This window comes from Macaca thibetana, chromosome 3 (assembly GCF_024542745.1).
Source record: "Macaca thibetana thibetana isolate TM-01 chromosome 3, ASM2454274v1, whole genome shotgun sequence".
NCBI lineage: Eukaryota > Metazoa > Chordata > Mammalia > Primates > Cercopithecidae > Macaca > Macaca thibetana.
The window spans coordinates 110,745,456-110,768,350 of record NC_065580.1 but is presented as its reverse complement, the minus strand read 5'-3'; the positions used below and the strand labels follow the sequence as shown (position 1 = coordinate 110,768,350).

Below are 22,895 nucleotides of genomic sequence, written 5' to 3'. Positions count from 1 at the left end.
GAAGTGAGAAAATCAGTCCCCTGGTCTACTACATTCAGAGTGTGCACAATGCTACCTCCTTGTAAAGAATCACCAGGCATTCACCCACTGATGGTGTGGGGTCCCCTTCAGATGAATTCACATAGTACACACCAAATGGGCCCCTTTATCTCAGATACTTATTGACCATTATTGACCAATGTTTTAACATGAACAAAGCGTTGCCATACTCACAATCTTGGCAGAAAAATAGCACAAGCAGAATCCCTGAATTTGTTCACTTTTTTTCTCCAGTAAATGTAGTAACCATTAAATTTAAAATATTTCAATTTTCTTTTAAGCAGATATTCATGTAAGATAAAAGGCACCAAAGGTTTTCCAACAAAGGTCTCCCTCAAAAGGTGTATTCTATGTTCAGTAATTTATTTCTAAGAAAAACCTGCCACTATGTAAATATAAAGAACCCAGGAAAATATACCCCATAGTTTTGAATGTTGGAAACTGACAAGACAGTTGAATAATCACAATGAAAGCTTTAAAATGGAGTTCCTCTACTTTTGGGGATTAACGGATGAATCTGAGAAACGGTAAACTGCGTGTAGTTATACTGATTGAAGTAATAAAATCAAAACATTATTTTCACATCATCTAAAAATAATCACTTAAACAACGTTGTAAAGTAAATATATTTTCAGGTGACCCTGTTCCTGGACCCCAAAAAGGAGCCTGATAAGCAATGTAGAGCATAAATATCTATCTGTGTAAAATTTATGCCTCACAAATAACACATATTCATCAAAGCAAACAAAGTCCTCTCATTTGCAGAATTAAATATGACTTGCTCTGTACATTTTAAGATAATCATATGATCAGAGGTAGACTGTAACTATGAAAGTTCTCATATTTCTTCCTACAAAGAATAGTCTCTGAGTACCCGACCCCAATATCTCAATTGTGTATATTTCTGTTTTTCAGGAAAATTAAATACCCTGGCCACAGAAACTTCATGTAGTGGCTAATGAAGAAATACAGTATATTAAATCTAACACAGACATAAGTATGCTTATGGACAGCCACTTCTAAGTTCTGGTTCTTTTTATCTCAGACCCACAAACAATTTTAATATAATGGTGAAAAATCACATTGTGTGACTTAAGCTTGAAATCAATGGCAAAGGTACCTTGATATAAGTCAATCTGGACAGAAAAGAGAGGCAAATGCTTGTGTTGTTAAACTTCAAAAACAAACCTGAGGTTCTGCAAATACATTCTTCATGTTGTTGATTGGGCCATATGGGACTCCACTGCCTTCAAAAAGATGTAACCACTTGCTGGTCAGTTCTTCTTCAAACCTAAGACAAACAAGGATACATTTTTTTACATAGGAAGGAACATAACACAGCCTCTTCTATCATGTGGCCCTCCTTCAAAGCAAGCAATAGTGACAAAAATATGTTTCCTAGTCTTTCTTTACACCTCATTTGAGAGAAGGCTGTCTGTATGAAATGACTTGAGTGGCCCTGTACGGATAAGAGCAGCCACCCAGGTGCTAGTGTTTAAAAATCCATCATTTACAGATGTAATTCTTCCTATTTCTATTGCTATGAATTCTCCGAGCAATTTGTGAATTTAATAATAATAATATCATTGTACTTTGAGCGTGAAGTCATTGGGCAATATGTCTTTTAGGTCTCAGGTAGTGGAAATCAGGTTAGGATAGGCACTGATATATTATTCTTCAAAACAAAAAAAAAACTAACATAACTGTTTTAAGAAAGCTTTGGGAAAAGTATGCAAAAATTAATGGTCACAACCATTGGCCTACAAACAACCTTTACACTGTGATTTACAAACCAGCACAACTGAAGACATGCAAAGAGTGATTATTTCAGTTCAGCCAACAAAACTCAAATTTATCCAAATCCTTTGTCTGTTTTATTTCTACTATAATTTAAAATTGGACTTCACAGACAGAAAAGCATATGGATTTTCTTTATTTTCCCTAATAGGTCTTAAGGAAGGGAAGCTAACACATTTATGAGATTTATTGTTTGATATTTCTTCTCTGTAAAAACAGTGAACACAGAAATAAAATCTTGGATCTATAGGGACACCCCAACACAATTAGTTTCTAATGAATGAAGACTTTCAGAATTACTGATTATTAAAATGTCAAACCTGTTCTAATTAATAATCTAGGCAACCAAAGAGACATTTTTAAAATATTAGCCAACGTAGACTAAAATGTTTTACTAATATGGAAGGGCTAGTGAAACAATAGTAGAATATTCATGGACTTCCCTTCGGTTCTCCTGTACATAGCTAAAATTAACTTCAAATCTGCAGACTCCGGAGGAAACTGTATTAGATAAATTTACTTCTTTCACCATTAAAAAAAAAAATACATATATATAGGAATAGCTTCAGCCAGGCGCGGTGGCTCACGCCTGTAATCTCAGCACTTTGGGAGGCAAAGGCGGGTGGACCACCTGAGGTCAGGAGATCCAGACCAGCCTGACCAAAATGGTAAAACCCTGTCTCTACTAAAAATACAAAAATTTAGCCCCGCATGGTGGCCGGTGCCTGTAATCCCAGCTACTTGGGACGCTGAAACAGGAGAATCCCTTGAACCCGGGAGGCAGACATTGCAGTGAGCGAGGTCGCACCAATCGCACTCCAGGACTGGGCAACAAGAGCGAAACTCCATCTCAAAAAAAAAAAAAAAAAAAGAATAGTTTCAATACTGAAGGACACTTAATTGATTGCTACGTAAGAGAAGAAATGAAAAATAAGAAATAAAAAGAAAAAATGGAATAAATATATGTTCCAAAATAAGGCTACTATATAAACAATGATGTTCAATCATGTAAGTTTTTATTTAAGGATATAATAAATATTTTTTATAAAGGTAGTATTACATTTCACTAGGAAGCTAATCAATCCTATCCACACATTCATTTACTGATTACCCACTATACACCAAGTATTGATTTTGTTTTTAAATATATGCCTTCCATTTTCTCTCCAATTCTATGGATAAGGATTTTTTATTATACATTTTAATTTCAGCCCAGTAATGTTAACTACCCCTATTTAGTACACAATAAAATACTTCACTTCTGAATATAGTTTTAAAAAATCTTTCATAGGAATAACAATGCAAGGTTAAATGTTTGGTTCATCAATTCATCACATTCTTACTTTCTTTCCAATGACTGTTACAGTCAACTCCTGGCCAAGGCTTCCTGAAATATATATAGATGTATATCATCAGAATGATATATGCTGAAAGAACAAGAGATACTTTGAACCTGGAGCCTTTTCGATGAGGGCGTCAATTACTTAAGTTTTCATAGATGGAGCATTAAAACAGTTAGCCTGATAAATTTTCAAGACAACAGAATTTATCACCACTGGACTCACCAAAGTGGCCTGAAAGATCTACACAGCAAATGCATGTCAATATCCAAACAACCCATGGCTGCAGGTTAGCCAACAGAAAACTCAGGGGAATAGTTGAAGTTTTAGTATTTATATAAGCTTTTCACCACTGGGCAAAAAAGAGGGATTTATTTCATGCTATGGAAAACAACGGATGCACTCTGGAAATGAGACTGCGGGAGCTGCAGTTGTGACCACTGTTTGTGTCTTTGCGTGGGTGTGGGTGTGGAAGGGTTCTGAAATGCCATGAACTCAATCAGAGAGAGACAGAACATCGTTGCATTCCACTGCTCTCAGAGGACATATCCATCATTTTTTTCTAAAAATCTATCTCTTGATCTAAATCGGATGTGGAATCCTTTATGCAAAAAGCTGTAAGCACATGTTTTTATTAACCACAAAAATTCTGCTAAAAAAATTTTAAAAGCTGATATAAATCACTGAGGGCAATAGATTCCAGAAGATAAGACAAAAAGGGTGTCCTCAGATCCAGCTTAGCAAGTGAAGTTAGGGCCTTCACTGGAAAATTATTTGGAGACTCATGAACAATTCAAATGTAATTGGCAACTTACTAAATCAACACATATATTTCATTCTAGATTTTTGTAAATTCACTTAATGTTGGGAATGAGTATTATGAATCAAATGGCATCATTTAGATAGGTGAAGCACAGCTGATGTTAAATTTCCTAACATCAAAATTCCACTTAAGAAATGAAACATTCTTCTCTTTATAAAATGAATTAAAGTTGTAAATGAGACAAATACAAGACCAGAAAGAAACTAATAAGAGATCTCAGCCATGAAGGTGAGAGTTGGAAATAATTGTGACATTAGTGACATCTAAATGCTGGTTATTAAATAGTTTAATCTATATTTTGTCAATTTTATCTTCACAGCCACGCTATACGGTATTATTCTCATTTGACCAATAGGAAACTCAGGTTCAGAGAAATTGACTTGCTCAAATTCATACAGGTTTTAGAGTCTTAGAGTCAGATGTCATGTTTAAAGCTGAGATTGCTTAACTCCAAAACCACGTTCTAACACATAATGACTGTAGCAGAATACATTCGGAATGCATAGCTTCACATATTTTATTCATTATATATGGTCACAGCTAAAAACTGAAGGAGCAGAGGTGAAACTGTTCATTTTTTGTACTAATAATATGCTTCTTCACTTCTATCTTATATACCTCAGTATATATTATTACATTAATACACATTCATTCCCGATGCTTTTAGCAAGAGTTTGTTTTGCCTCTGCCATGGAGATTGCAATAAAAAAGAGAGTCCCTGTGTTAAGAGTTCATATAGTCTAATGGAGAACACAGCTATGAAAAGAGAGGAATTACAATGCAGGATGCTGAAACGAAGATACGAAGAAACAACTTATGGTTGTTTCTTCAACAAAGAGGGAGACTTGCACTGGAACCATGGATGCAGGAAAGGGTTCAAAAACAAGGCGATATTTGAGCTGAGTATTGAAAGACAAGTTAGAATTAGACATGTGAAAGATGGGAGAAAGGCTCTTCCAGGTAGAGAGAGCAATATGTACAAAGATCTAACTTGGAAACAATCTGAAATCTCCTGTGCCCCAAGTGGCAGAAGATGAAATGTGACAGAGAGTTTAGAACCAAAATGCAAAGCAACTTGTCTGCTATGCTAAGAATATTGGATTTCTTCTTGCAACAAGGAACTCAGAGAGGTCTTTAGGCAGAGGACTGACCTACTCAGCACTAATGCAGACAATGGACTGATGTAGATGAGACTAGAGATGTACGGCTGATGTAGATGAGAAACTTGACAGGAGGCAACATACGCTTTGCCTCTGATGCATCCCAAATCTGCCGATCAGTAGTATCTTCCATATTATTATCAATAACAAACAAGTTCCCATCTGAAAAAAAAGATTGTTTTCTAGAAATTTCCAATCCTTTTAATTACTCTTATTTATCTGTTTTCAATTCACCATCAATCCCGAGCCTCTGAAATCTGGTTTGGTCATGAATGCCTTTTCTTACCCAGTCTCTAAAGGTCTCCAGCTATCATTTGTAAAATCCAATATTCTTTTCATGGTTGTCATACTACATCCCTATGCAGTATTTGATGATGTTAACTATTCTACCTGGAGGTCTTGTGACACCATTCTCCCTTGGTTTCCTAGATTTTTTTTTTTTTTTTTTTTTTTTTTTTTTTTGAGACAGAGTTTTGCTCTATCACCCAGGCTGGAGTTCAGTGATGCAATCTCAAATCACTGCAACTTCGGCCTCCCAGGTTCAAGCGATTCTCCAGCCTCAGCCTCCCAAATAGCTGGGATTACAGGTGCCTGCCACCACACCTGGCTAATTTTTGTATTTTTAGTAGAGATGGGGTTTCACCATGTTTGCCAGGCTGGTCTCAAACTCCTGACCTCAAGTGATCCTCCTGCCTCGGCCTCCAAAAGTGCTGGGATTACAGGCATGAGCTACCACACCCGGCCCTCCCTTGGTTCTCTAAAACATCTTTGGACATTTGTGCTTTTATTCTTTGGACATTTGTGCTTTATTCTATTGGACATTTGTGCAATATTCTTCGTTCCCTTTTACTCACCTAAGCCATCTTGTCATCTCTATGCAGATGACATCTAAATCCCTATTACCAGCCCAGACCTTTCTTTCCCTAGTTCCCTTTTTCTATATACCATAGGATAATTCCACTCAGATGCATTAGCATCCCCATGATATCATGACCATGGAAGATTTTATGATTTCCATTTCCTTCATAAACTTAGGATTCCTCACTTGCCAGAACTCACACCCTTGGCTAAACCTGGAACGCCTTCCTTTTCATTCATTTCTTATAACTTAGATACAATTGCCTTATAGAATCAACTACTCCTCCATTCACACTGTAACTATCACAGTCCTGGCCCTTGATTCCGCACACCCAGACTATAGCAATACCTGGTTAAAAACATACTGCCTCCAATATTCCTCCTTCCAAAAAGTCACCGATGTTAGGTGTATCTCAAGTCTGTTTGACTGTCTCCTTCCCCAGTACCACTATCTTCTCTCACACTAAAACAGACTGTTTCTTGACTGCTATTTACACAGTAAGTAGAAGATAATTGGTACTCAATATTTGCTGAATGACTGAATATATGATGATTTGGAAAGAATAAGAGACTCTCAGTCACATTAGTTTGAATTAATGTGGTACATAATTGTCTCCTAAAACCTTGTAAAGACTATATTTAATCAGACCCAGACATTGAGAGAAGGAAGACAATTTGAGACCCTTAGATTAAAATGGAATAGCACAGCATCTCCTCTTAAATTTTCTTTAAGACTAGTCCCTAAATTCTGTATGTCTTGCAGAAAATCTTGCAGTATGTCTTAGGGAAAAAAAAATCACATTTCAAAACTGACTAACATATAAATGCTTCAAACATCATGTTTCAATTTAGGGACTTCCTATACTTTCCAGAGTCATAAGATCTCAGGAATTCAAATGACCTTAAAAACCCATTCTTTTAGACTGACAGCAGCAAGATGAAGGAATAGGCATTCTATAGCTTAACTCCTCCACAAAGAAATCCAACCAGTAACTATCATCAGGCAAAAGGACCAGTCTGAATATTCAAGGACTTGGGAGGCTGAGACACCCCATTGCACCACAAAACTGAGAAAAACTATAATAAAATGGTAAGAAGAACAATTCTCTGACCATGTCACTTCTCTCCCCAGCCAAACAGTACCACAGAGAGCAAACTGCCCTACATTCACAATTTCTGCAGTGGGAAAAGTGGAGCTCAAAGCAGACATTCAGGTTCCCCACCATTCCAAGAACTCATGAAAAATTTTGGGAGTACCAGTAGGGCTAGACCACCTAGGCTCAGTGAGAAACAAAGCACAGAGTTGGGGCTTATAGCAACAAATATACAAACCTTGGTGGTTGCTCTACATTCTGGCCAATGAAGGTACCACACAAGAGAAACTAGCCAACAACATTATGCTGCAGGAAACACAGACCACAGGTCTCCCAGGCTTGAACCCATGACCAGCTTCCAAACAAAGCTGTTGCTCTCATTGAGTCTTCCCCATATTGATTCCAGACAGCTTCTGTACCAACGGTATAAGTCAAGGAACTCAAGCCTGGTTAGCACTGGCCATGGTTGTCCTGGGCTTAGAGCTCCTTCTAGTGCTGCAATAGCTATAGTGATTATAGGCTTTGGGACCACTACAGAGGGTCTGCTCAGGATTTCTGGACAGGCTTACTGTTGAGTAACATTACTAGACATAACCAGATGGTGAGGACTGTAACAAATATCTCCTTCAATTCACAGGCATCACAACACAACCACAAGGATCAAAAACAATCAAGGAAACATGGCATTACCAAATGGACAAAATAATGTGTTGGGGACTGATCTAGAAGAGATAGAAATGACAAAGTATTCAAAATAGCAGTTTGCGTGTGTGTGTGTGTGTGTGTGTGTGTGTGTGTGTGTTTTGTTTGTTTGTTTTTTGTTTGGTTTTTTTGTTTGGTTTTTTTTGAGACGGAGTCTCGCTCTCTCACCAGGCTGGAGTGTAGTGCTGTGATCTTGGCTCACTGCAGCCTCGACCTCCTGGTTTCAAGTGATTTTCTTGCCTCAGCCTCCTGAGTAGCTGGGACTACAGGAGTGCATCACCACACGCAGGTAATTTTTGTATTTTTAGTATAGACGGGATTTCACCATATTGGCCAGGATGGTCTCTATTTCTTGACCTCAGGTGATCCTCCTGCCTCAGCCTCCCAAAGTGCTGGGATTACAGGCATGAGTCACCACGTCTGGCCCAAAATAGCAGTTTTAAGGAAGCTCAGTGAACTTAAAGAAAATACACAGAAACAAATATCAGAGAAACATAACAGAGAAATTAAAATATTTTTAAAAAACCCCAAATCCTGGAGCTGAAAATGATGTGAACACTCCCCCCAAAAAAAACTGCAATAGAGAACATTAAAAGCAGAATTAATCAAGTAGAAGAAACATCTGTGAATTCAAAGTCAAATTATTTGAAAATATATGGGCAGTGGATAAAAAAGAAAAAAAAATGAAGAATGCTTAATGGATGTATGAGACCACATTAAAAGAGCAGTTATTGGCATTCAAGAGAGTGGAGAAAGGTAAAGGGGTACAACCACATTTAAAGAAATAACAGCAAGAAACCTCCCAAGCCTGGAGAAAGATATAAATATTTGTGTATAGAAAAATCAAAGACCTCCAAACAGATTTCATCAAAATCAGGCTAACCAGATATATATTATAATCAAACTGCCAAATATCAAAACCATAAAGAGGATACTGAAAGCAACGAGAGAAAAGAAGCAATTAACATATAAGCAAGTTTCAATACATCTGGCAGAAGATTTCTCAACGAAACATTTATAGGTCAGAAGAGAGTGAGATGATATATTTAACACATTGAAGGAAAATAACTGTCAACCAGGAATACTGTACTCAGCATGTTATCCTTCAGAAATAAAGGAGAAATAAAGACTTTTCTAGACACGTAAAAGCTAAGGAAATCCATCCTGCCTTACCAGAAATGCTAAAGACCGTTCTTTGAGCTGAACAAAAAGGACATGAGTGAGCAATACAAAAAATCTGACAGTATAAAACTCACTGATAAAAGTAAGTACACAATCAAATTCAGAATATACTCATATGGTAATGATGGTGTGTAAATTACTTATATCTTTAGAATGAAGGTTAAAAGATAAAACTATTAAAAACAATAACAACCATAATAATTTGTTAAAAAATATGCAATGTAATGTGATGAATGTTGTGACATCAAAAATTCAACATGTGGAGAAGAGGGAGTGAAGTGAAAATGTAGAGTTTTTTGTTGTTGCAATCAAAAATTGTTATTAATTAAAATAATGTGCTATAACTATTGTTATGTGCTATAACTATTACAAAAATCATAAGTTCTTGTAAACTTCATGGTACTCACAAACAAAAAATACACATAAAGATAGAAAACAAGAAATTAAAACATCCTACTAGAAAAGAAAATCAATTAACCACAAAGGCAGACAGCAAGAGAGAAAGAAAAGAAAAAGTATTTCCAAAACAACTACAAAACAATGAATGAAATGGCAGTATTAACTCCCTACCTATATATAAGTACACTGAATTTGTTGGATTAAATTCTTCCAAAATAAAAAAGAGCAGAGTAGTTGAATGAATGAAAAATAAATAAATAAATAAAAATTTTAAAAAAGAAAAACCAGTTGCTTTGCTTTTCTTTCTCTTGTAGTATGCTGACTACAAGAGACTCCCTTCATCTTTAAGGATACCCATAGACTGAAAGTGAAGGAATGGAAAAATATATTGCACTCAACTGAAAACCAAAAGAAAGCAAGAGCTTCTAGGCTCAGAAAAAAAAAGGCTTTAATGCAAAAATTGTAAAGACACTAGAGAAAGACATTATATAATAATAATGGAGTCACTTCAGCAAGAGGACATGACAATCATAAATACATATGTACCCAAATCAGAACACCTAAATATATAAAGTAAATATGAATAGTTCTAAAAGGAGAGATTAACGGCAATACGATAGTAGTAAAAGACTTTAATATGCCATTAAAAAAAATAAACATATCATCTAGACAGAAAATCAAAAAGGAAACATTAGACTTAATAATGATCTAGGCCAAATGGAAATATATATATATATGTAGAACATTCCATCCAACACATTCTTCTCTACTACAAGTAAAATATTCTCTAGGACGGATCCTACATTAGCCTACAAAACAAGTCTCAAAAAATTTAAGATTGAGCCAGGCATGGTGGCTCACACCTGTAATCCCAGCACTTTGGGAGGCTGAGGCAGGTGGATCACATGCGGTCAGGAGTTCAAGACCAGCCTGGCCAACATGGTGAAACCCCTTCTCTACTAAAAAAGAAAATAAATTTAAAAAAATAGCTGGGTATGGTGGCATATGCCTGTAATCCCAGCTACCTGGAAGGCTGAGGTAGAAGAATCACTTGAACCCGGGTGGTGGAGATTGCAGAGAGCTGAGATCATGACATTGCACTACAGCCTGGGCAACAGCAGTGAAACTCTGTGTCAAAACATATATATATATTGAAATCATATGAACTATCTTTTCTGATCAAAATAGTATAAAAATAGATATCAGTAATAGCAGGAACTTCAGAAAATTCACAAATGGAAATAAAATAACATGCTCCTGAACAATAAATCAGGTAATGAAGAAAGTAAAAGAAAAATTTTAGGGCTGGGTATAGTGGCTCACTCTTTAAAAGCAGCACTTTGGGAGGCCAAGGTAGAAGAACCACTTGAGGTCAAGAGTTAAGACCAGTCTGGGAAACATAGTGAGACCCTATTTCTACAGGAAAAAAAAAAAAAGTTAGACAGGTGTGGTAGAATTTGTAGAATTTGCTTATAGTACAAGGAGGCTGGGGCAAGAGGATAGCTTTAGCCCAGGAGTTTGAGGTTATAGTAAGCTATGATTATACCACTGCATTCTAGCCTGGGCAACAGTGCAAGACCTCATCTCTACTGAAACAAAAAAAAAAAAAAAAAAGGAAGGAAGAAAATAAAAGAAAAATTATAAAAAGGCCGGGCGCGGTGGCTCAAGCCTGTAATCCCAGCACTTTGGGAGGCCGAGATGGGCGGATCACGAGGTCAGGAGATCGAGACCATGCTGGCTAACACGGTGAAACCCCGTCTCTACTAAAAAAAAATACAAAAAATTAGCCGGGCGAGGTGGCGGGCGCCTGTGGTCCCAGCTACTCGGGAGGCTGAGGCGGGAGAATGGCGTGAACCCAGGAGGCGGAGCTTGCAGTGAGCTGAGATCCGGCCACTGCACTCCAGCCTGGGCGACAGAGCGAAAAAAAAAAAAAAAAAATTCTTGACATGAATATAAATGGATACACAACATACCAAAACCTATGAAACACAGCAAAAGCAGTATTAAGAGGGAACTTTATAGCAGTAAGTGTCTACATCAAAAAGTAAAAAGATTAACAATAAACAATCTAATAATACACCTCATGGAACTAAGAAAGCAAAAACGGACTACCCCAAAATTATAAATCAATGGAAATATTAAAAATCAGAGCAGAGCAGAAATAAATGAATAGGAACTACAAAAAAAATTTTTTAAAGGAACAAAACAAAGAATTGATTTTTGAAAAGATAAACAAACTCAACAAATCATTGAGGGGTAGAAGTTTTTTAAAGAAGAAGACTCAAATAAATATAATCCAAAAACATTTAAAAAGACATTACAACTGATATCACAAAATACAAATGATCGTGAGAGATTATTGTGAACAATCATGTGCCAGCATATTGGATAACCTAGAAGAAACAGATACATTCCTAAATATACTCAACCAACCACAATTGAATTATAATGAAACAATATCAGTAAAAAAAGTTTCCCATCAAAGAAGAGCCCAGGACCTGATGGTTTTACAGCTGAATTCTATGAAACAGTTAAAGAGCAAACACTAATTATTCTCAAACTCTTCCAAAAACTGAAGAGGAAAGAATATTTTCAAACTCATTTTACAAGGTCAGCATTACTCTGATACCAAAACCAGACAAAAACACAACAGTAAAAGAAAATTACAGGCCAATATCCCTGATGACCATAGATGCAAAAGTCCTCAACAAAATACTAGCAAATGGAGTTCAACAGTATACTAAAACGATCATCCCAGGGATACAAAGATGGTTCAACCTATGTATGTCAATAAACCTGATATATCACACTAACAGAATAATCATTTCACTTGATGCAGAAAAAGCATTTGACAAAATTTGACAAAACTCAAAATCCCTTCATGATTTAAAAAACCCTCCACAAATTAGGTATACATGAGACCAGGCACAGTGGCTCATGCCTGTAATTCTGGCACTTTGGGAGGCCAAGGCAGGAGGATCCCTTGAGCTTAGGAGTTTGAGGCTAGCCCGGCAAAAAAATTAGGTAGGCATGGTGGTGAATGCCTGCTGGTCCAGCTACATGGGAGGCTGAAGTGAGAGCATCACTTGAGCCTCGGAGGTTGAGGCTGCAATGAGCCATGATCATGCCACTGCATTCCAGCCTGGGTGAAAGAACAAGACCGTGTTTCAGAAAAAAAAAATTAATAAAAATAAAAATGTATATAGATATATATACCTATATATCTAGATATATAGACAGAGACATATATTTGAAAAAATAAAAATATAAAATTCCATTGTTTTCTACATTCCTTCAAAGTAATTGTCTAATGCATATTTAAAATATTACTAGTAATAGGAAACTCACAGGCAGTCAGGTTACCGGAAGTCTTCAAACAAACATAGGAAGTGTGCTACAATACACATGAGCTTTGAATAGATTTGGGTTAAAGTAACAAGCTCGATTATCAATAGGATCTTCATAAAAATCTTCACTAATTAAGATTAACATTTTTTCAAATGAACCATTTATTAAGCATTTAGTAGGTGCAAGGTTCTGTGCTAAGCACATTTTACTAGTACACATTATTTCATTTAATTCTTCCAACATCCTATGGGGTAAGTATGAATACCATCATTACATTCACTTTAAAGATAAGCAAATCAAGGTTTAGAAAGTATAAGTAACCTTTTAAATTCATGTAAACATTATGCACCAAGCAGAAATTCTATCTTGGGTCCAATGCTCATGTGTTAATCACCACTTTCTACTGCTTGACTTCTGGTGGTGAAGTTCATGAGAGTAGACCACACAAAGCTCTGTGAGTGATGTGCTGCTAAAGACCAGTCCCATAGAGGGCTTAAAAAGGGAGTAGGTATATAAAATACAGCATCTTAGTGCTACATTAACTGAAGCCTTTTATGTACCAGGCACCACAAGAAATACTATTTCTAGTCCTCCTATGACATGAGTTTTATGATCTTCATGATTGATGAAACTGAGGCTTAGAGAGGTAGATAGGGCAATGTCTGGACCTGAAGGCTCAAATCTCTTAGCTGAGGATGAGATCTTGAACTGGTATTTCTCTAGGTTTATTCAGTAGGGTAGACTCACTAGATATTAACAAAAATGCAAACAAACTCTAACATATAGGAACACCCTTAGGCCACTGGCAATTGAGCTACTGTCTGCCCCCAAGGCCACTTGGGAGCACTGGAAGTATTGCCTAGGCTCTACCCATTCCTGACTTCTTCCCGACTAACCACTGATCCACCCAATAGTTCCAAAATGCCTCATAATATTGGCAACGATTTTATGAACTGATTCTTTCAAGAATGCTATGAGAAAAGACAAATGCTTCCTATTTGGAATATGAAAAATTGAAGGACTAAGATACTCACATTCAGGTCTTTACATTCCAGGCCCATAGCCCATCTCACTACACACTGCTGCTTTGTATGGAAGATAATCAGTAAATCAATAAATAAAATTCATTGAGAACATAAGCCTGACATTTAACCATAATCTAGTGTTGTGACCATGGGGCAAGTTGCTTAACTTCTCTGAGCTCCAATTTTCTCATTTGTTCTAAGGAAATTATAATGGTTGTAAATTGCTTAGCACAGTGCATAGTAACAGTAAATATCATTTACTTATCAGTGATTTCCTAAGAGTAGACAGAGAAAGAAGCGGAGCCTCTCAGTCAGAAACAAGACACATTTTCAGCTATATTAGATTTTGCCCAATTGCACTTTAAAATAATTGATGCCATTCACTACTTATACCGTGCTCCATATTCTCACCAACTTTTGTTATTGTCTGATAGAGGGAGAATAGTATAGCTCATGGTTATTTATAGTTCCCACAATTGGAGATATTAAGTATCTTTTCATGGGACTAAAGGTCATCAGATGTTGAGGGTTGTCTTGCTTTTTTTTTTTTTTTTTTTTTTTTTTTTTTTTCGGTGAAACAGGAAATTTTGTACTAGTCTAGAAACAAATCCTTTATCAGTTACACAAATTTCAAATTTCTTCTCCTCGACTATAGATTCTCTTTTAATTACCTTTTTCATATAGAAGCTATTTTAATTCCACAAATTATTATTCTTGTCCTTCAAGGTTTTTACTTTTGTGTTGGTTTAAAAAATAGTACCTGCCTCATAAACTTATTACGATAAGTTACATGAATTAACACTTTGAAAGTGCTCAGAACAGTGCACGGTACGAGTAAGTGCTATATAAGTGTTAAATAAACAAAACTACACTAACATTTGTGGGGAGGCACACTGTTGGCAGGAAAGGGGAAGACACTAGAGAAGTTTTTAGAAACAAAATCTTGGTACAGGGTGCATTCCATACATGCATTACCTATAGGAAATGTCCCTTTGGACAAATCTGAGTAAATCCAAATCAAACCAACAAGGCTCCATAAGATCCAGTCTCAAGTCTACAGTTCAGTAACTATAAACAGGCCTGTGACACTTCTGTAACCCACAGAGAAACAGCTGGAATTTGTTGGTCGGCATTTCTACCGTAAACAGAATCACAGATTTAATATTTCCTGTAATTTCCTCAGATCTTATTTCCTCTTAGGAATTATCTCTACATATTACTGATAAATTATGGTTAAAGTTATCTTTTCTCCCCCTAGCATTTATGAGCTCTCCATTGTCTGCATGTCAATTTGCAGGCCACACAAAAGATGGAGTAAGAGTCCAACAAGGAATCTAAGCACTGCTTTCAGTCTCAAGATGGCTCAGTACATTACATACAACTTGCTCGTAAAGACAACAGTTATATAGGTTAATGTATTAAGATTCACAGTTATTACGAACACATTAACAATTCTTGTCGATACTAATTATCATTCACAGTTCAGACGTAAACTGTTTTTTGTACAGATTTTGAATAAAATGTGGATCATATTTTACAATGGTTTGGCCTGACGAGAATTACTGTGACCGTCCACACAACCTAAGCTATGTCAATGGAAACGTGATATAGGAAAGTTACCCATATTACCGAGGTCTGGTCACACCTCACACCAGAGACTGCTTATACTAAAAAATAGGTCTTTTCAATTAGGATCTCTTTGTGAAGAACTACTGGTAAAGTAATACCAAATGATTAAAGAAAAAAAATGTAAATATCAACAGAGACAAAAGAAGAAATAAAATCAACTATAACCTTACCACATAGAAATAATTTTGGTTTATGCATAATTTTAGCTTTTTTCTATAAATGTGAATGTTTACTTTTTATTCTTTTCTCCATACCATGATTCTGTAACAAATGTATATTTATAAAATTAAGAAGTGATCATTATGTTTTGTAACCATTTTAAACTTAGCAGTCATATGTTCTGGTCTAGAAATAGTTACCTACTATGGCTGAAGAATATTAATTATAAGGGTCTATCGTAAGTTACTTGAGCTAACCTGTGATATTTATGTTTTATTTTCCTAAAATTTCTGAGTACTTCTTCAATAAACATCACTGCAGATAAAGCTCTATACATGATCTTATTTCACTACGATCCATTCTCGGAAAGGGAAATCTTTTAAATGTGTATAATTTTAAAACATTTTATTTATTCATTGAATAAGTTTTATTGAGTTCCTACTAAATGCAAGGCATCGTGTAGGGTTACAGCAGTGAACAAAATAGACAAAAATCCTCATCTCCAAGATGGCCAAAAGGAGAGATAAATGAATAAAATCTGTATTATTTGTAGCATTGCAATGGAGAAAATCAAGGAGAAAAATAAAGCCCTTTGGGAAGAGTTGCACTTTTTAACAGGGTAACTTAAGAAGGTCTCAATGAGAAGAGTAAGTGTCAAATACATTATATATGCAGTTTCTCTCAACAAAATTTGGTATTTTCATTTTTATCATTGATCTGATTTTCTTTCCAGTGTGATAGGGAAAAAGGGGGCATCTCACTGATTACTAATGCTTACGGTTATTTACACATCTTATTTTACAAAATGCCTGGTTATATCTTTTTGACAATTTTCTATTGGGTTATTATTTTTTCTTACAAATGTGTAGATGATTTTTATATTAAGTATGTTAGAACAACTTTGTATTTACCTTAAGTTTTTATTGATGGTGGTTTTTAATGTGCAGAACTTCTAGAATACTTCTGGCTCTCAAGGACACAGGTAACGATAAAATTAGAGTATCTCACAATTTCTCATTTGCTTTATTCTACATCATATACATAATAATTACATAATAAATATCTTTATCCTACCACATATAGAAAACATTATATATTTTTTTTCTTGAGGCAGGGTCTCACTCTGTCACCTAGGCTGCAGTGCAATTGTGCAATCATAGCTCACTGCAGCCTGAAACACCTGGGGTCAAGTGACCCTCAGAGCTCAGCCTCTCAAACAGGTGGGACTACAGGTGCACGCCATCATGCCTAGTTAATTTTTCTATTTTTTGTAAAGACAGGGTTTTGTCATGTTGCCTAGGCTAGTCTCAAACTCCTTCCTGGCTTCAAGCAATCCTCCCACCTCAACCTTCCAAAGTGCTGGGATTACAGGCATGGGCCACAGCACCAGACTTGATTTTTTAAAAAATGTTGATTATGTTGCCCTCATATTTAATGGTCATATTATATCTATGTGTCTACATAAAGCATGTGCTCACTGCATATTCTGTTCTTACTCTTTGACTCTTATTTAGCCATTCTTGAGTGTGTGTCTCTGGGTGTATGTATGTGCGTATCAAGTAAACACACCACCAATCTACAGATCGCTATCTCTTCAGGCACTTTTGTGGTCTGAAGCTTATTCTCCAATAGATTACTCGGTTATATGAACAGTAGTAACAAAAAATAAAATTAAACAATTGGGGAAAAAAATCAACCAGGAAATTAAAAGACTTGTACACTAAAAATTAGAAAACATTAATGTAGAATATTAAAGAAGACACAGAAATACACCCTATGTTCATGGATTAGAAGAACTAATATCACTAAAATGTGTATTTTATCCAAAGTAATCTGCGATATAAACCCTATCAAAATGTCAACAGCATTCTTTACTGTGCTTATATGGAACTATGAAAGACTACAGCCAAAGCAAACTTGAGCAGGAAAAGCAAAACTGGAGGCATCTCACTTCCCAATTTCAAAATAGATCACAAAACTACAATAATCAAAACAAATCAATGGAACAGAATAGAGAGTCCAGAAATAAATCCATGCATCTACAGTGAAATGATCATCACAGGGATGCCATGAACATAGAATAGGGAAGAGACAATCTCTTCAATAAATGGTGGTGAGAAAACTATATATCCACAAGCAGAAGAAAGAAATTTGACCTGTATCTGACACTGTATACAAAAATCAACTCACAATGGATTAAAGATTAAAACATAACACATAAAACCATATAACTAATAGAAAAAAAATGGGGGGAAATTTCTTAATATTGGCCTGGGAAACAATTTTTTAGATTATGGCCATAAAAGCCTGACAACAAAAGCAAAAATAGACAAATGAGATTATATCAAACTAAAAAGTCTCTGTACAACAAAGAAAATGATCAATTGAGTGAAGAGATGATGTACAGAATGAGAGAAAATATTTACAAACCATATATTTAAGGGATAGTCTTCCAAAATATATAAGGAACTAATACATCTCCATAGCAAATATAAATAAATAACCCAATGTGAAAATAAGCAAATGACTTGAATTAGCATTTCATAAAAGAAGACATACAAATGACCAACAGATATATAAAAAGGTGTTCAACTTCGCTATTACCAGGGAAATATTAATCATACTCACAGGGAGCTATCACCTCAAATCTCTTATAATGACTGCTATCAGAAAAAAATAACAAGTGTGGTAGGGACATAGAGAAAAGGGAATGCTTCTCACTGTTGGTGGAAATGTAAATTGGCACAGCCATTTTGACAAACAGGGAAGCTGCTCAAAAATTAGAAATAGAACTACTTTGTCATTCAGCCACCTCAATTCTAGGTATACAGTCATACATCACTTAACACAGAAATGCACTGCTAAGTAATTCATCATATAAGAACAAGTACATAGAGTGTACTTACGCAAACCTAGATGGAACAGCCTACCACACACCTAGGTTATAAGCTATAGTCTATTGCTGCTAGGCTACAAACCGGTACAGCATGTTATTGTATGAATACTGTATGTCTAAACATATCTAAACAAAGAAAAGAAACCATAAAAATTCATTCTTATACTCTTATGGGACCGCTATGCTACATTCAGACTGTCATCGATTGAAACGTTGTTATGTGGTACATGACTATATACCCAAAATATATGAACCAGTACCTCAGAGAGATATCTTCACTCCCATGTTCATTTCAGCATGCTTAACAAAATCCAAGATATGAAAACAACCTAAGCAACTGTCCATCAGTGGATAAACAGATACAGAAAATAAGGTGGACATTCATACATGTGTGTGTGAGTATATATGTACACATACACACACACAGTGGACTATCATTCAGTCATAAAAAATAAAGAAATTCTGACATTTGCTGAAACACAGATGAACCCAGAGGACAATATATAAAGTTAAATAAGCTAGACACAGAAAGACAAATACTATATGACCTCATATATATGTGGAACTCCATATATATCGAATAGATTTTATTTGACATTATATAGTATATTAACATGGATTAGATTAATATTAGATTTGATTATGGGAGGGGGATATGTTGGTCAAGGGGTACAAAGTTTCCGTTATGAGGACAAATACGTTCTGGAGATGTAGTAAACAATGTGACTGCAGTTAACGATACTTTATTCTGTACTTGAAATTTGCCAAAAGCTTAGATCTTCAGTTACTACACACACAAAAACAGTGTTAACCAGCTGCAGTGAAAAATGTGTAAATTAGCTTGATTGTGGTGATTACTTCAAAATGCATATGTACATCAAATCATCACACTGCACACCTTAAGTATATACAATATTTGTTAAATACATCTTTAAAAAAAACCAGCAATGCATCTTTAAATAGGTGAGCCAGCATTTGTCTCCATCATGATCACACAGTATTTTAAGTCTTTAAGCCTTAGTTTCATCATCAATAAAAAGCACATAATGATGATTCCTATCTCGCACAAGTTTCATGAAGGTTAAGTAAAATAGATGTGATGTAAATTAAAGTCTTATTTTTGTGCCTGGCACATGGTAGTAAGTACTAGATAGAAATTAGGAGGCCAGACATGGTGGCTCATGCCCATAATTCCAGTGCTTTGGGGGGCTGAGGAGGGAGGATCACTTGAGGCCAGGAGTTCGAGACAAGGCTAGGCAACAAAGCAAGACCCTGTCTTCAGAAAAAAAATTGTAAAAAATCAGCCAGGCATGGTGGCATATGCCTGTAATGCCTGTAGTCCCAATTACTCAGTAGGCTTGGGCAGGAAGATCCCTTGAGCCCAAGAGTTTGAAGCTGTATTGAGCTATGATTGCAACCTCTGCCCACCAACCTGGGCAACACAGCAGGAACCTCTCTCCTAAAGGGGGAAAAAAAAGCCCAAAAATAATTTGTTGGGGATGCCATTGTCAGATTTCTTGCCCTAAAATCTATTTGTTCTCTATTGACATACTGGAAAGATTAATAATGAAGCTAAAGTCACTTCAACTGCACATTCAGACTCTAAGCAATATTATCAAACATAATCTAAATTCAAGTATATGGTAATGGAAAGCAACATGCCAGAATATACAAGCCTACAACTTCTCTTTGATTTTTCTGTTTTGAAACCCTATTTTTAATATGTCCCCACTGAATTTAATTTAAACTTATTAAAATAAAGAAATTTTCAAATGAAGCATAAAAATTTACTGCTTTACATTTACCCATTTTCTCATTTGCTGCCTTCCATGCATAAATTAGTCTTACGAATGGAAACATTATTTTCTAACTGTACATAATACAGAAGAGAGGCATAAGATAGTAAACCTTATTTTTTATTCCAAAAGATTCCAAAGGTAGAATAAATTTTACCGACAATGTCATTCCACCCGAGGAACCCAGAAGAGAGGTAATGCAACCCTCTTCTGCATGTATACAGCACAGGAAGTGCTCTTCCAGGAAATACTACTATGTTCGGAAGGAAGTCACTTTTGGAAATCTCTAAATAAGACTCCAGCTCCCCAGGCTTGCTGCTCTCTGTCCATCCTCCCTAACCCCACCCAGACTAGTGTTGTTTCAGTTAAATTACTCATTTTCTTTAAATAACTCCTAAAGATGATATCTCTATTTACAGAACTATCACTCAAATAATTCAAATATGTTATAAATATTAATCTATAATACAATATGATAATAAAATCCAATAAAATTGGACTTGAGGATGTTATCTTTCCTATACATATAGCATTATTATGAGAAATGTGGAAGTAATTTATCTCAAATACTGTTTCCCTATATTAATTGAAGAATAAACACATTAAGGCTAAGATGATTGCTCTCATTTGCAAAAATTAGTTTGAATGTTGTTTGTGATATTAAAAATCGACATTTGGCTGGACGCAGTGGCTCACACCTATAATCCCAGCACTTTGGGAGGGCGAGGAGGGCAGATCACTTGAGGCCAGGAGTTTGAGACCAGCCTGGCCAACATGGAGGAACCCCATCTCTACTAAAAATACAAAAATTATCTGGGCGTGGTATCATGTGCTTGTAGTCCCAGGAGGACTCCAAGTACAGGGACTACTCAGGAGGCCGAGGCAGGAGAATCTCTTGAACCTGGGAGGTGGAGGTTGGAGTGAGGCAAGATTGTGCCACTGCACTCCAGCCCTGCCAACAGAGCGAGACTCTCTCAAAAAAAAAAAAAAAAAAGAATTAGAACTATAAATCTTTTAATTCAGTTTGATTGAATCATTCCATTTGCACAGTAATATTCAATATAATAATATTCTCATGACAATAACATTCTAATAATAAAAATTTTTAATGCCCTAAATGCCAAAAAAGAAAAACCAAAATCCCTTAGTATACTATGAAATATTTATACAACCGGATAGTATATGAGCCAATTAAAGTAAAAAATATAGCCAATGTACACAAAATACTTGATACCATATACACAAAGAATGTTAAGCAAATGCAAAAACAGAACTCACAATTGTATGTGCATATGATTATATCTAACTATGCATATACATACTCCAAAAACAATTTGTAAAGAAATTTTTTACCTCATCATCATATATTTTTTTCCTCAACAGTTTCCAAATCCTTTAAAAAAATGGCAGATGATTAAAGCAGTCTCATGGCTTGATAGAGAGTATGCGGCATTCCGCTAAATGTAAGCACTGTGGGGCAGGAAACAGCCTCAGTTGTTCCCTGTTCCACATAGCCTTGCACCAGAACAGAGCCTGACATTTGACAGCTGATATTTTTATGGCATATACTATGTGTCAGGCACTGTTTTAAGTACTTTACATAGACATAGTCATAGACATAGACAGACATAGACATAGACAAAGACATAGACAGACATAGACACAGACATACACATAGACATTTAATCCCTATAACATAAGTACTATTATCATCCCCATTTTATATACAAGGGGCCTGAAGCACAGAGGCGTTTAAATGATTTACCAACATGACAGAGTCAGCAAGAGCCAGGATTAAAACTGAGACAGTATGAGCCCCAGAATCCATGCTCTTACTACCCCAACCCACCCTGCTATACCACCTCAATAAAAGAGGAGGTGAGCAATAAAGGGTGGATGAATTTTAGGATGGATGGATGGATGAATGAAACAACCAATTGATGGATTGATAGATATTTTGATAGACTGATTTATAGATCAATTATTTGGGTTCACTCTCTCTGAAACTGAGAAAGGAAACTGACTTAGTAGTGAGCACCTCTCTGCTCTGACACTCTGCTAGGTGCTTTCACATATTTCTTACTGAATCATAGTAACAATCCTGTAATATGCCTCATATTGCCCCGTTTTGAAGATGTGGAAACTGGATTTTGTAAATTTGATGTTAATTCCTGGAAAAATCCTGGGATTTGAAATGATGCCTCGCAGAGTTCAAGCTCAATATATACTCGTTGAAAGAAAGATTGTAAAGTACTCTTTTGAAATTTAGAAAAGGAAATAGTAAGAATTAGTCACCAATATGGTTTCCTTAAAGCAAATAATGCCAAGCCAATCTCATTTTCTTTTTTGCTTGGTTTTAAACAGGTATATGAGGGATACACTATGGACAAAGTATTCCTGGATTTCACCAAAGGTACTAACAAGGTTATTCAAAATATCTTTGTGAATAAGATGGAGAAATGTAGTTTGCATAATGACACAAATGTGTGAATTTGAAGGCAGTCAAATAATACAACCAGAGATTTCAGATTCAATCTCAGGTAGTGAGAATGGTGTCTATTGCTGAACCCAAACAAGGACTTGGATGATGTCATGTTGGTCAGATTTGTGAAAAACAAGAAGCTAGCGGAGACCACAATCATGTTGGT

General features: G+C 35.8%; 2 protein-coding genes across 11 annotated transcripts in view; one reads left to right on the top strand and one right to left on the bottom strand.

Moving 5' to 3' along the window:
• MPLKIP (M-phase specific PLK1 interacting protein) overlaps positions 1-22,895 on the top strand; it is an 811,813-nt gene that overhangs the window by 423,122 nt on the left and 365,796 nt on the right. The gene's annotated exons all lie outside the window — the stretch shown is intronic.
• The window catches only part of SUGCT (succinyl-CoA:glutarate-CoA transferase), a 772,786-nt gene that overhangs the window by 386,108 nt on the left and 363,783 nt on the right, over positions 1-22,895 (bottom strand). For all 7 annotated transcript variants that reach the window (XR_007724059.1, XR_007724060.1, XM_050783317.1 and 4 more), the window contains exon 12: positions 1,228-1,330. Coding sequence is in view for 5 of the 7 variants with exons in the window: in XM_050783317.1 (XP_050639274.1) it covers positions 1,228-1,330 (103 nt within the window). In the remaining 2 variants the exon portion in view is untranslated. The remainder of the gene's footprint in view (positions 1-1,227; positions 1,331-22,895) is intronic.